The sequence below is a fragment of the Squalius cephalus genome, assembly GCF_949319135.1.
Source record: "Squalius cephalus genome assembly, chromosome: 4".
NCBI lineage: Eukaryota > Metazoa > Chordata > Actinopteri > Cypriniformes > Leuciscidae > Squalius > Squalius cephalus.
This window is the reverse complement of record NC_137125.1, coordinates 45,916,031-45,929,836: the sequence shown is the minus strand read 5'-3', so window position 1 is coordinate 45,929,836 and position 13,806 is coordinate 45,916,031. Positions and strand designations below refer to the sequence as shown.

Sequence of the window (13,806 nt, the reverse complement as noted above, 5' to 3'; positions counted from 1 at the left end):
TGCCTCATTTGTATCAAAAGAAGCACGTATAGCATGTAATCCTGTGTCATCATTGTATGCACTAAAGATCGTTGAAGAGAAGCCATCTAAGGAAATAAAGCGTTCAAGAGTAAACACGTTTGCCACCACTACGAAGACTTTAGATGCAGCATGCGCTACGGCTGAATTCAGTAACATTATTGACCGTGAGGCTGAAGAGTCTGGTAGAAAGAAAACTACATTCGTGTGTAGCTCAAATTCAGTTAAATGTATGTTCTGTGATGAATGTCATTCTATTCAGGAATGTCAAAAACTAAGGGAAAAAGCAGCAGAAGAAAAGAGAAAGTTTGTCATGGAGAATAAGTTGTGCTTTGCATGTCTGAGAAAAGGACATAGCTCCAAAGACTGCAGAAATAGAGCTGTGTGTGTGGTATGTAAGAAGCGCCACCCAACTTCGTTACATGAAGATCGTCAGCCAGGAGAGATGTCGGCTCCATGGACAGCTTTGCAGACTGAAGATAATGCATTCTCTCTAACCTGCTGTACGAATGGAGGAGAAGGTGATATAACATCTATGATTGTCCCAGTATGGTTGTCTTTACCTAACTCAGAGTCTGAAGTCTGCGTATATGCTTTATTAGACACCCAGAGTAGTCACACATTTGTTGACCAGGAAGTGTGTGAAAGCTTGCAGGCATTAATGGAACCAGTAAAACTAAAGCTTTCCACCATGATGGGAAAAGACTCTGTTGTGTTGAGTCACAGAGTTAATGGACTTCGGGTTAGAGGATTTTCTTCGGACAGCCCTATCTGCCTGCCTCCTGTTTATACAAGGGATTTCATTCCCTTTGTGCGCACACACATTCCCACCTGTGAAACAGCTAAACGGTGGAGACATCTAGAAGTGATCGCAAATGAAATGCCCGCACGGATGGATTGTGGAGTAGGTCTTTTGATCGGTTATGATTGCTCCAGAGCTCTGGCGCCTCGACAGGTCATCACTGGCGGTGATGAAGAGCCTTATGCCATCAAGACGGACCTTGGCTGGAGCATCATAGGAGGAACTTCACAAGGTATAAACTCCAAGGATGTGATTGGTTTATGCCACCGCATGTCAGTCAGAGAGCTCCCCTCCATGACACCCGCCGCTGTTATCAGAGCACTTGAGCTGGATTTTGTAGATACTCCATCAGGTGAAAAGAGTAAATCACAAGACGACGTTCAGTTCCTGCAGGTAGTAAAAGAGGGTGTCTATCAGAATGAATATGGCCATCTTGAGATGCCTCTTCCTTTCAAAATACGGCCCCATCTTCCAAATAATAGGAGTCTTGCATTAGGACGGCTGAAGCACCTTAAGAGGAAATTGGACAAGAATTCTAAATTCAGACATGATTATATGACGTTCATGGAAGGTGTCTTCAGAGATGGAGATGCGGAAATAGCAAATGAGCAACCAGATACGGGAAATGTGTGGTATATTCCACACCAAGGCGTCTATCACCATAGGAAACCAAATAAGATCAGGGTGGTCTTTGATTGTGCAGCTAAGTATGAAGGTACCGCCTTAAATGATCATCTTTTGACTGGGCCTGACCTTACCAATGGATTGACTGGAGTGCTTTGCCGTTTCCGTAAACACCCTATCGCTGTCATGTGCGACATTGAGAAAATGTTTCATAGATTTCATGTTATTAGGGAAGATCGGGACTTCCTGCGTTTTCTGTGGTGGGCAAATGGAGATACAGACACAGAACCCCGAGAATATCGTATGAAAGTACATCTTTTTGGAGCATCATCTTCTCCAGGCTGCGCCAATTATGGCCTCAAGTATCTTGCCAGTATGAATGAGAGTGAATATCCCTTGGCTGCTGGGTTTATTAGAAACCATTTCTATGTAGACGACGGCCTCGTAAGCCTGGAATCTGTTGAGGTAGCAATCAAGCTGGTGAAGGAAGCTCAAGCTGTGTGTGCCAAAGGGAAGCTGCATCTTCACAAATTTATTTCCAACAACCGAGAAGTGTTGGAGTCCATTAGTCCCTGTGATCATGCTGCCGAAGTAAAGAACGTTGATTTCCATCATGACTTTCTTCCAGTACAAAATGTCTTGGGTGTAAGGTGGGATGTAGAGAATGATGTACTCACCTTTAAGGTTGCTCTTGATGAGAAACCTGCCACACGGCGTGGAATTCTTTCCATGGTGGCTTCAGTTTACGACCCATTGGGGTTCTTGGCCCCATTCATTATATCTGGCAAGAAGGTTCTGCAGGAGATGTGCCATAAGGGCATCGGTTGGGATAAACCGTTACCCTCTGAGCTCAGACCAAGATGGGAGAGTTGGCTGAATGATCTGCCCAACCTAGAAAAGGTACAAATTCCAAGATGCTTCACCCCTCCAAATTTCGGACCGATTCTGAGAACTGAATTACATCACTTTTCTGATGCTAGCAGTCAAGGTTATGGACAGTGCTCCTATATCAGATTGATGAGTGAAAGTAAGGTGCATTGTGCCTTGGTTATGGGTAAAGCGAGAGTTGCTCCCATAAAAGTTGTCACTATACCAAGATTAGAGTTAACTGCAGCCGTCATTTCTGCTGCTGTGAGTAGTATACTGAAGGAGGAGTTGGTACTCAGAGTTGATAGAGAATATTTTTGGACAGATTCTCAAGTGGTCCTTGGTTACATCAATAATGAAGCAAGACGATTTCATGTCTTTGTTGCTAATCGTGTCCAGAGAATTCGGGAGGCCACCGATCCAAGACAATGGTATTACATCAATACGGGAGAGAATCCTGCTGACCATGCCTCGAGGGGCCTCACTGTAGAAGAGTTGATCAGTTCAAATTGGCTCACAGGGCCCAGATTCCTCTGGGAGAAAGAGGTATTTGCTAAACAAGGAACGTCGGAGTTGTTGGTGGGAGACCCGGAGGTCAAGGCTGTCCAGGTATTGAGGACCGAGACCATGATGCAAGTGGATTTTCAACAGCAACTGGCACGATTATCAAAATGGACTACAGCTGTGAATGTGATTGCCCGGATTCAAAGATTAGCAAAGAAGATGAAGACACCAGAATCTTTAAGTGTGGAGGAAAGGAGGAGGGCCTCATTTACGCTCATTCAGCTTGCACAACAGGATGCCTTCAAAGAAGAGTTGAATGTACTCAGTCAAGACTCTGGTATGCTGCCTTGTAACCATCCTTTGCATCAACTTAATCCATTCATAGAGGATGGAATAATGAGGGTGGGAGGACGATTGAGGAGAGCATGTGCACCTTTTGAATTGCGGTACCCAGCAATCCTTCCAAGGGATGGTGTTGTCACACACCTTATTTTAGCGCACCATCATCAAAAGATTCAACATCAAGGCAGGGGACAGACTCTGAATGAATTACGAGCCAATGGCTTTTGGATTATGGGTGGCAGTAAGGTGGTAGCACACTACATACGCCAGTGTGTTCCTTGTAGGAGAGCTCGTAGGCCGCCAGAACAACAACGGATGGCGGACTTGCCCCGTGACCGCACTGATCCTTCCCCACCCTTTACTTATTGTGGCATGGACTGTTTTGGTCCTTTTTACACCAAGCAAGGTCGAAAGACATATAAACGATATGGCCTCCTTTTTACTTGTCTTTGTTCCAGAGCTGTCCACGTAGAGATGTTGGAGGATATGACGACTGATGCATTCATCAACGCTTTACGGTGTTTCATAGCCATCCGGGGAGCTGTCAGACATATTAGATCAGACCAAGGAACTAACTTCATGGGGGCAAGGAATGAGTTGAAGAATGCCCTAAAGGAAGTGAGTAAAGAGAGAGTGGCAGCATATCTGGCAGCGAAGCAGTGCGATTTCTGTCTGAACGCACCCAGTTCGAGTCACGCTGGAGGGGTCTGGGAACGGCAGATTCGAACTATAAAGAGCGTAATGAGTTCAGTTTTGGCACAAAGTACTGGAAGACTTAATGATGCTTCTTTACGTACGTTCTTCTATGAAGCTATGTCTATAGTCAATAACCGCCCATTGACAGTGGATGGCCTCAGTGATCCTACAAGCCTAGAGCCTCTAACCCCCAACCACCTGCTTACCATGAAGTCGTCTGTTCCACTTCCTCCACCGGGGACATTTGTTAAGGAAGATCTTTATGCAAGGAAACGTTGGAGGCAGGTCCAGTATTTGAGTGAACAGTTTTGGAGCAGATGGAGGATAGAATATCTTGCTAATATCTCTCTCAGGCAAAGATGGCACACACCAAGGCGGAACGTGCAAGTAGGGGACATTGTCATTGTCAAGGAAGAGGAAATTCCCCGCAACGAATGGAGGTTGGCCAGGGTCATTGAAGTTTGCAAAGCTGATGATGGACTGGTACGGAAAGTTACAATACAGATTGGGGATCGGAAGTTGGGAAAAAGGGGTGAACGCCTCACTAAACCCTCTATTATTGAACGCCCTATTCAAAAGTTGGTAGTTCTTGTAGCCATAAGTTGAAAATTAATATCGCCCTATCACTTATTAGAAGTTTAGTCATATTAGCATCATGCTGGTATTAGGTGGTATCTTGGATACATGTTGATTTGTGCTGGTTAATATTGGTGAATATTAGAATGTGAAGTATGGTGAACAATTTGTTCTTTTTAGTGTAAGAATGTGTAATTATGAATTATGTTTTTTGAATTGTTGTTGTTTTCATTTTGGAGCCTGGAAATTACCATTGATTATTTGATTTGTTGTATTTTGTAGGTGTTTTTGTTTTCTTTTGCTTTTGTTTTCTTTTTATTTGTTACTCAATGGTAATTTGGTGGGAGTGTAGCTGACACTGGGAAGTCAGCTGTGGGTCATGACATTTTGGTGGTTAATGTTTATTTTTGACTTTATAGTTTAAATGTGTATTTTTGTGTATTATGATAATGTCATAATTTTGGTTTGTCATTTGTACTTTATTATTATTTAGTTTATTTAAGTTGAGTGTCATGTGACCCGTGCTGATTTATTTCACCTGGACGTGTTAGCGTCAACTGAATGAGATGTAAATTCAGATAGGCATGTTAGTGCTCCTGACTTAATCTACTGCTGGTTACCAGGCGAATACGGTAAAACTGTTAATATTTTGTATATCATGTTTGGTTTTGTGTCCGTAATGGTGTTATGTGTAAATTATGGTTTGTTTTTCCTTTGTGTCTAGTTTTCACGGTGTCTCTTCAATAAATAAATAAAAAATGGACATCAGTACTTCGGAAGCGTGGACTGTTTAATAACCAGCGAGTAGTTACAGTTATCCTACCAAGAGCAGTGAGGGGTTTTCTCTTTGCCTTGTCAAGATTGTGGTTTGATTAATATCCCTTAATTGCTAATTTTCCATGTATAATCTAAACTCCTCTGATAAAGGAAACTAATAAATTAGTTCATTTTATTTCAGCCCAAATATTGAAAGCAGCAGCTCATTCTGGATTTTTTAATTCCAGAAGAGCATGTATTGAGGATTTTTCAAAGATAAGCAAAGTAAGAATGAATGGATGAATGAATGAATGAATGAATGAATGAATGAATGAACAAAAAAACAAACGGATGGACAGACTGACTGATGGACGGACAGAGAGACAGACAGACAGATGGATGAATATATCTGCCCCTTGAATTTATTTTTAGATTTCAGCAATGAACTTTAGATGGGAATAATTTAGTTAACCAATGAGAAAGCACAGTGCAGGCCGAACTCTTAAGGGGATTCTTGGAGCATGTGGAGAGACAGGTGTCTGAATTAAGGCCATAATGTAAAAGGAGCTTCTTCTCACAATTTCCCTGCACTGGAATATAAACAGAAAAGAATCCTGAACATTTTTTGAGAGAAATAAATATGGTAAAACACCATGGATGATTTTTGCCAGGGGGCTCGAAGGCGAAGGTGAACTCTAGAGACATTTACTATAAAAAAGTATTTGCTTGTTTACTTAGAGTATCACTGATATTGTAGCACTCACACTTTCTTTGTACACACACACACACACACACACACGCACACACACACGCACACACACATTATACCACCAAGTTTTTTAAATTTTTTTTTAATGTTCTTTTCAAAACTTTTTATCGACATATGTACCATAACATAACTAGCCTTCAGGACACAGTGACGTCTGTAATGGTTGGGCCTCATTGTTAACTGCCCACAATGTATTATGTTTCGTAGTTAATTTAACCACAGTGGCGTATGGTTTCACACTGAAAGACGCCAGGATGCTCATAAAAATGCTGGACACATTCTAACAAGTACCGTTTTGCAATACACCACACTGATAGTTATATGTCTGTGATAAGGACATTGTGAGATAATTAGAGTAGACACAAATGATATTTCGCATAGCCAAAAGTGAGATGATTCAAAGGGAAATGAATATGCATGAGAACTTTTCATCAACAGAAAAGCAATGGCATAATCCAGACTTTAAAATTGTATTATACAGTGTGAAAATATGCCAGCATTAGTAAATGGTCAATTAGGTGGCTTTTGAAGGGTTTGCAATCAATATATGGATGTTTATTGTGCATTGTGCACACAAAGCTGTAAAGGAGGAAAAAGTCAATTACGTCTGATTATTATGCCTCATCTGTTGGTGAAATAGCTAATGTTCTGCATGGTTACATAACAAATGCTGCATTATGAAAGCAACTTCACATCTGTGCTAATACTTCGTATACATGCAATAACACAAATACCCTGCAGCATCTTAAATAACCCACCTAATTTGTTTAGCCTGTCTAGGTCTGTTTAGTATTCAATAATAATGACTATTGAGCACCACCACGAAAAAAAAAAAAAAAACCTGCAGAAAAAATACTGTAATACAATGATTTTGAATTCTAATGAGAATATGCATGCAGTTACACAAATAGAAATTTATATTATATTGAAGTATAATAAAATATAATTAATACACACAATTTTATGAAGGAAATTTCAAATGGACTTTATTTTAGTTTTAAATATGATAATAAATACCAATACATTATATAAAATAATTTACATAATATATTTAAATATAATACATAATTCATACAAAATCTTGCTTGCTTGGGGGAGACAATTGTGCTTAACTCTACTTAAGAATTATTTCTTTTTTTAGTTGCATTTTAAATATGACAGAAATATTGTTGATAAATTTTGTGAGCCTCACCCAATCAAAAGGAATTGAATAAACAAAACAAGCAATCTCTATTATCTCTATTGTTTCACATTGCTAAATATGATGTGTCTGTTTCCAAGCAGAATGCAATGTTGATTAGAATGACAGAAGGGTCACCGGCTCTCTGTAATTTACTCAAGTCCCTCTGCACACATCGAATTTCCCCTCCTCATTGGGGTCACACGTTTTCATTTGGCAGGCACACTTTAGGAGACATAATCAGTGTAGATGATAGTGTGTGCTCCGCATCTTAACTTTTTGGGTGTTGTGTGTGTTTGCTATGATTAAAAAATGACCGTGGGTGCAGTCCTGCTGTACGGACAAGCTCTGAAATCCACTGCCACACAGGTTAACCACCATCACCAAGACAAACATACAAAGAGCTGTTATTCAGTCTGACGACCATCCGGTGGTCACTAGAGAGACACACCCCGCTCAGTTAGGGTAGGGCCTTACAGTTGCTCAGAACTGGCCTCATACACCCACACAAGTGACTAAAAATAGCTAATTCAGTGGATCATCCAGATGTCAAATAGCTCAGGGACCTGACACAGAATGGACATCTGACAAGGGTCGTTGCTAAAATCCACATGGCGTGGGACAAAAATTTGGACTGGATTTAAACATTGACTCAATGTTCACTTTTAACCGATTAAAAATTATATTTAAATTCAATGATTATCCCTCATATAACATACTGTATGACAAGTTGGTCTCTAGCTAAAGGTACAACTTTGAAGCCCATTCTCTCCTTGTATAAGCAGGCCTACAAAGTGCTAGACACAAAATCCAATACTTACCACCACTGTGATATTTTGGGCAAATATGATCTCCTTAGCTGGAAAAATCTGACAAAATACACTGATGGCTGTTTGATGTTTAAGATCCTAAATGGAAAAGCTCCTCCACCACTTAGTATTTTTATTAAAAAGTAAAATTCTAACAACCGATCTATAAGATCAGCACAGAGAGGGAACTGTGTAAGTCAGAGGTTCAATTACTGTAGTGCAGAAAAAAATATTTACACTATTACATGCCTCGGGTCGCTAGCGACCCTATATACTTAAAAAAAAAATAAAAAAAAAAATTGAGGAACACTAAGAAGGTTGATGTCTAACTTTAAAAAAATTATCAGGGGGAGGATGGTGATTTTAAACTGTAACACCAATATTTCTTGTTCAATGTTTTTACTGTATTTTTGATCAAATAATTGCAGCCTTTGTGAACATAAAGGCCCCCGACGCCAAACTTCCAGTTTCAATAAAAATACATCAACACACATTTTTAAGGCATGAGTACTCACTGAGCTCTGCAATGCTCCCCACGCGGGTCGCCAGGAGGGACTGTTCAATGGTGCGGAGTTCAGCCTGGCTGTAGGCATGGCTCTCTCCGGTTTTCCCTGCTCGCTGCTGGTCACGGTGCAGGTTCAGACTGTCCGGCAGGCTCAGTACACCTGTGGGACAAAGATCAGACAATTAAAAATAAATAAACATGTGAACGAGCCAAAAGCAGACAAAAACATCTGCAATGGGATCAAGAGACTTTGAAAGCTAAGTGTTATGACATTATCATTGTCTGAGAGGCAAATCAAACAACCCCTGAAGCAATTAAAACCGCTGTTTTTGTGTTGGATCTTTTTCAAATTGCAACAAACCATGCGCCCACAGGTGAGTTCAGCAGCGTGTATTGGCTGGAGCCCTGGTAGTCTAATGTTCATTCAATAACCATAATCTAATTACTGCACAGCACCGCAGCCAAGGCTTTTGTTTGAACTGGAGAATAGGCAACTACAGATGGGATATTGAGCTCAGCCACAGATGAATAAAGACAGATAAGCAGCTATCTGTCTGAGTTAAAGGCTTCACACATTGGGGCTACAGTATATTGTGTTTCTGAACTGGTTTTAATTAACGTCTGATATCTGTAACTATTTGGTTTTGAGACATCCCTATGGCCATTTGCCTTGTAGTGTGTCAGTATATCTAAGCTATATTGTTTTCATGATGTTGCTTTTATACAACAGATCAATAAACAATAAGTTAATATTGAGTAACATACATTTCAAACACAGTATTGTCAGTTACGATGTCTACATTTGCTCCACCACAGCAGAACCACGTCAGGAGTGGTGTTCTTGAATGGATATTTCAATGACTCATAAATGAAAGCTGTTTGTTTTGTTCCTTTGGAGTAAATGGTTCAATTCATTCCTTAATGAATCAACGTTTTTTGAATTATTTGATTAAGTAAATAATTAACACTCATTAAGACAGAAGCTTGTTTCGTCCTAAATGAAACAGTGTTGTTAAATGATTTGGTTGAGTAAGTTATTCAATGACCCACTCATCAAGATAGTCCTCTGATTCATTCCTAAATGACTCAATGTTTTTGAATGATAAAACTGAACAAATGATTCAATGACTCACTCATAAGAGTACCAGAACGAACTGTTCGAACGAATAGATACATACACAAACACAAAAACAGTTTTAGAAATAACACATCAAATGAGTAAAGTAACTTGTTTATTGTTCAAGTGATTTCTCTTAAAGACACAAAAGTAATTTAATGTGCATGTCAATAAACCTTAATAGTATAACATACTGTAACATTACTTGTATAATAAGTAAAACAACATTTCAACATGGTACTTTTAAAAGTAACATTCTCCAACACTGCACACAAGCACGCAACAGCCTTCCAGGAAGCTATTTTAAGCAGGTTATACTCTTGACTTTCATCTAAAGGGATTTGTGTTGTCAGTCTCCCAGAGGTGGGTAAATATCCTGTATCCTGTTGTATACTGAATGAAGCCGTTAGCACAAAACAACACAGAGAAAGAAACACAAAAACTCATGAAGTTTTCATAACACCGTGATTAAAATGACCTGGCACTGGGAGTTCTGGCTGCTGCAAATCTCTTTGTGGTTAGTGAGTTTATGCATAATGGAGGATGTGCAATATTCGCCAGATGGGAGACAAGCTGAATGCTTTGTCAAGAGACACAATGTTGTTCATGGGTGACATGATGCTTTTAAGGAATTTTGAAGGGAGTTCAAGCGAGGGAACACTTTGTTTTGGTTGATTGTCTCGTCTGATGAAGTTTCTTTTAAGTTGAGTGCCGAAATACTGCGTGAGGAGCAAATGTTTGCATGTGTACGGTCCCTAATGAAGCCGCAGGACATCGCAGAAGCCAGCGTGATGATGCCAGTTACAGCAGTTGCAGCATTTTGCTGCGGGTTTTTGTACAGTTGAGCGAAGGGTGAGAGAGGATGATGTAGTCCATAAACAGGATCCGGCACAAAGTTACAGGGGATTGCTTGACCTGGTTTTGACTAAAAAATACCTTACAGCTGTGACAGCTGGGTTATATATGCTAACATACACATATGTTAGATACGTTATAGGACATACCTTACGTGATACGCATGTGATACGTGCTCTTTTCTTTTACTTTTTTAGTGCTCCTATGTCATTTAATTTTATTATGTTAATACATCAACCTAATTGAGCTTTTAAAATCAGTTTTTACTGTAAAATGTTCTGATAATAAAGCAGGTGGTACAATTGACAAACAAAAATTGCTAAATAAAACAATTCAATGTACGTAACTGAAAACAAATATAGGACTAAAAATGTCTCATTTTAAATAAAATCTAAACAATTGTGATAGTTCACACAGGGAATTCTGGGACTGTCCTTCTGACCCATAAATCCCTTTTGCTCATACCTTTTTTCAACATTTTTTTTTACTATATTTCAATTATATTTTATATACTATTTTAAAAATACATAATCTAAATATATGTAATATATCATCTAAAATATAAAATTAAATAATATTGAAACTATTGTTATTGATGCTTCACATGGAGAATGTAATTTGAGTCCATAAATTACAAGGCATTAAATAATTTTTACTCTTACAAAACTTAAATTAATTTTACTTGTAAATAATATATATATACACATATAAGTTTTAACTTATATGGGAAGGTGAATTAGAAATACATTAACTGTAATAACAGTTAAAATTACAAAAAAATTAAGTGTTGAAATCAAAGTATATTTAAATTTTTTTTTTCCTCAGGCACAAACACACACACAAAAAAACATGCACTCAGTCCGAACAACATGCAGTGCATGTGAGCTGTCATCACAGTTCCCAGAATGATATGGGAGGAGAAACAGACAGGTTTTTGATCGCTAGAAATCTTCTCATGACTCTTTCACTTCAGCCAAAAATATGCACTCCAGTGGGAAAAAAACAAGCCTCAATATTTTATGACCTCTCCGCCCAATCAACATTCCCTGTCTTGAAACTCTTCACTCTCCTCCTCTATAATCTCAGCACATCAACATTTCAATGACCTTACAGACGCTAAAAGATTCCCCTGCAATATTCATACAATCAGATCAAATCACGAAAAAGCGTGTTAGAACGTTCTAGTCAGTCCAACTTTGCAGCCCCACCATGTATATTATCTCTCTCCAGCACTTGTATTCCCTACTGAGAGGGAAGCAACGGTTATTTTTATTTTCAGCAATGTGTTTTTCTTCGCTTCATATGGTGACTTAAAAGGTGAAGGGGGTGGGAAGAGAAAAATGAGACCCCAGACCCTTGAAGATTGTGACCTTGGCCAACTGGTGGCAAAACACTTTACTCTAAATGTTCCTTAGCACGATATTTATAAAATCAACAACTAGGAAAGTTTCTCCATACTTGTACAGTGAAATGGGGGATTGGGGGGGGGGGGGGGGGGCGACGCGACATTGAGTCATAAGAACACCATCTACTCGAGAACAGTTTGCAATAACTTTGTTTTAGATAGACTGGCATAAATAAAACAGTACAAATGCTGCTAGACACTTCAGTCATAGCTGAGGAAATGAAGGAAACGCAGAGAGTTCTTTATCTCATAACAAGTTTGAAAACTTCCTCTCTGCATACGTTCAGAGGCCAGGCTTGTTTTCAGACACATTTTGTGACCTGATCATATAAAATGATACTCAACCTAAAGAGATTGAGCTGTAAAAAAATATCTTTGGATATTTGGGTGTAATTTGATTGAAGACTGAATCCCCACGTCCTTGTTTTTACAGCACATCCATAGTCCTAGTAAACATAGTGCTCGGTTAGCCAAGACAGAGCATATCCTTTTTATTAAACTTCCGGCTAAACAAACATTTGCAAAGAATATGTATGAGGTATGAGCGCACTACAAATCTTCAGTTTTCCCAAAGAACCTTCTTCTCTGACCTGAATATCACATTGCTCGTAGTTCAGCGATAGTTTCATTGTGACAATATTCCTCGCTATTATATCACACAATGCAAAAGTTTAATGAACTATATTGTTTTTCCTGTGCGAAAATGGTGGACATGCTCAACAGCTTTTTAGAAATATTTCCCTTATCAGCAGCTATTTAGATAATCTGAATAGGTTGAACTTTATTTAGATGGTCCACTTTAGATATTCTACTACAGTAACTATGTAACTTTGCAACTACATGTCAGTTAACTCTCATTAGTGTATTAGTAGACTTGTTAGAAGTCTGTTAGGTTAGGGTTAGGTGTGGTTTGGGTTAGTAGAAGAAGTTGACGTAGTTGCAAAGAGTCAGTAGAGTGTCTGATGGGGGAGCATCAAAATAAAGTGTTAGCAGATATTAAGCAGACAGTCTACTACTCTAATGAGAGTTAGCTGACGTGTTGTTACAAAGTTACTAGTGGAATGTCTAAAGAGGACCATCTAAATAAAGTGTAACCTCAGATTACAACACACATCTTTCATTAAAATACAATGAATTGTGCAGGCACATCTGCATTAAGAAATAATTACAATTGGCTGATAAAACTACAGCATCAGTCAGTAAATGAGCGAATACTTTTAATGGACATTAAAATCTCATTAAATGACTGTAAGACGTATGCCTTTGGGGACCAGTCATTATGTGCAATATTACTGCCATGATTATGGGCCCATAATTCTCTGCTGGTTTTAGTGGCATTTAAGTGAAATCCAAAAATGACTTGGATGCCTCAACATTGGTCGTAAACCCAGAACTTCGACAGACTATCACATCATCCCCCTCTGCCGCTACATCTGTCACTTCTTAAAGAGCCAATTCATTTTCTATATAAAGAAATAGAGAGGAACACAATGTGCTAGCCAGATGGAAGCAAAATGAACAATATAAGTGCAGGTAAATTATATTAGTTGAATGCCAAATGGATTATCCCTATGTTGATGCTGGTTTCAAGATGCATTAGACTGAAAATACTCAAAACAGATAAGACATTAAGCCTGTACTATTCACATGTCTTTGAGTACAAAGGTCCAGACTGCGGTCCAGACCTCTGTAAATTGTTCATACTCAAAAATAAAATTTGAAGTTCTCTGAATAACTAACTAGCCATTTAAAACTCCTCCTATGAATGTCTGCATGTACAATAAGTTTAGAACCTGTGTGAAAATGGTGGAGAGCGATATGTCGCTGCGAGACGCTGGCAGAGTGAACGGGGCTTGCGAGAGGGTTGTGAGTGGTCTCCAGATCCAGTTATTATAAGCGTCTTTGGACTTTTTTTTTTCACTTAATGCGACACTTTAGGAAGTTAATGAAGTGGGAAGTTGCGGGTTAGGGTTAGCGAAAT

The 13,806-nt window shown here is 39.0% G+C and overlaps 1 protein-coding gene across 2 annotated transcripts in view; it reads right to left on the bottom strand.

The window, feature by feature from the left end:
- The window catches only part of btbd11a (BTB (POZ) domain containing 11a), a 129,283-nt gene that overhangs the window by 39,148 nt on the left and 76,329 nt on the right, over nucleotides 1-13,806 (bottom strand). For both annotated transcript variants that reach the window (XM_079868443.1, XM_079868444.1), the window contains exon 2: nucleotides 8,459-8,608. In XM_079868443.1, coding sequence (XP_079724569.1) covers nucleotides 8,459-8,608 — 150 coding nt within the window. The remainder of the gene's footprint in view (nucleotides 1-8,458; nucleotides 8,609-13,806) is intronic.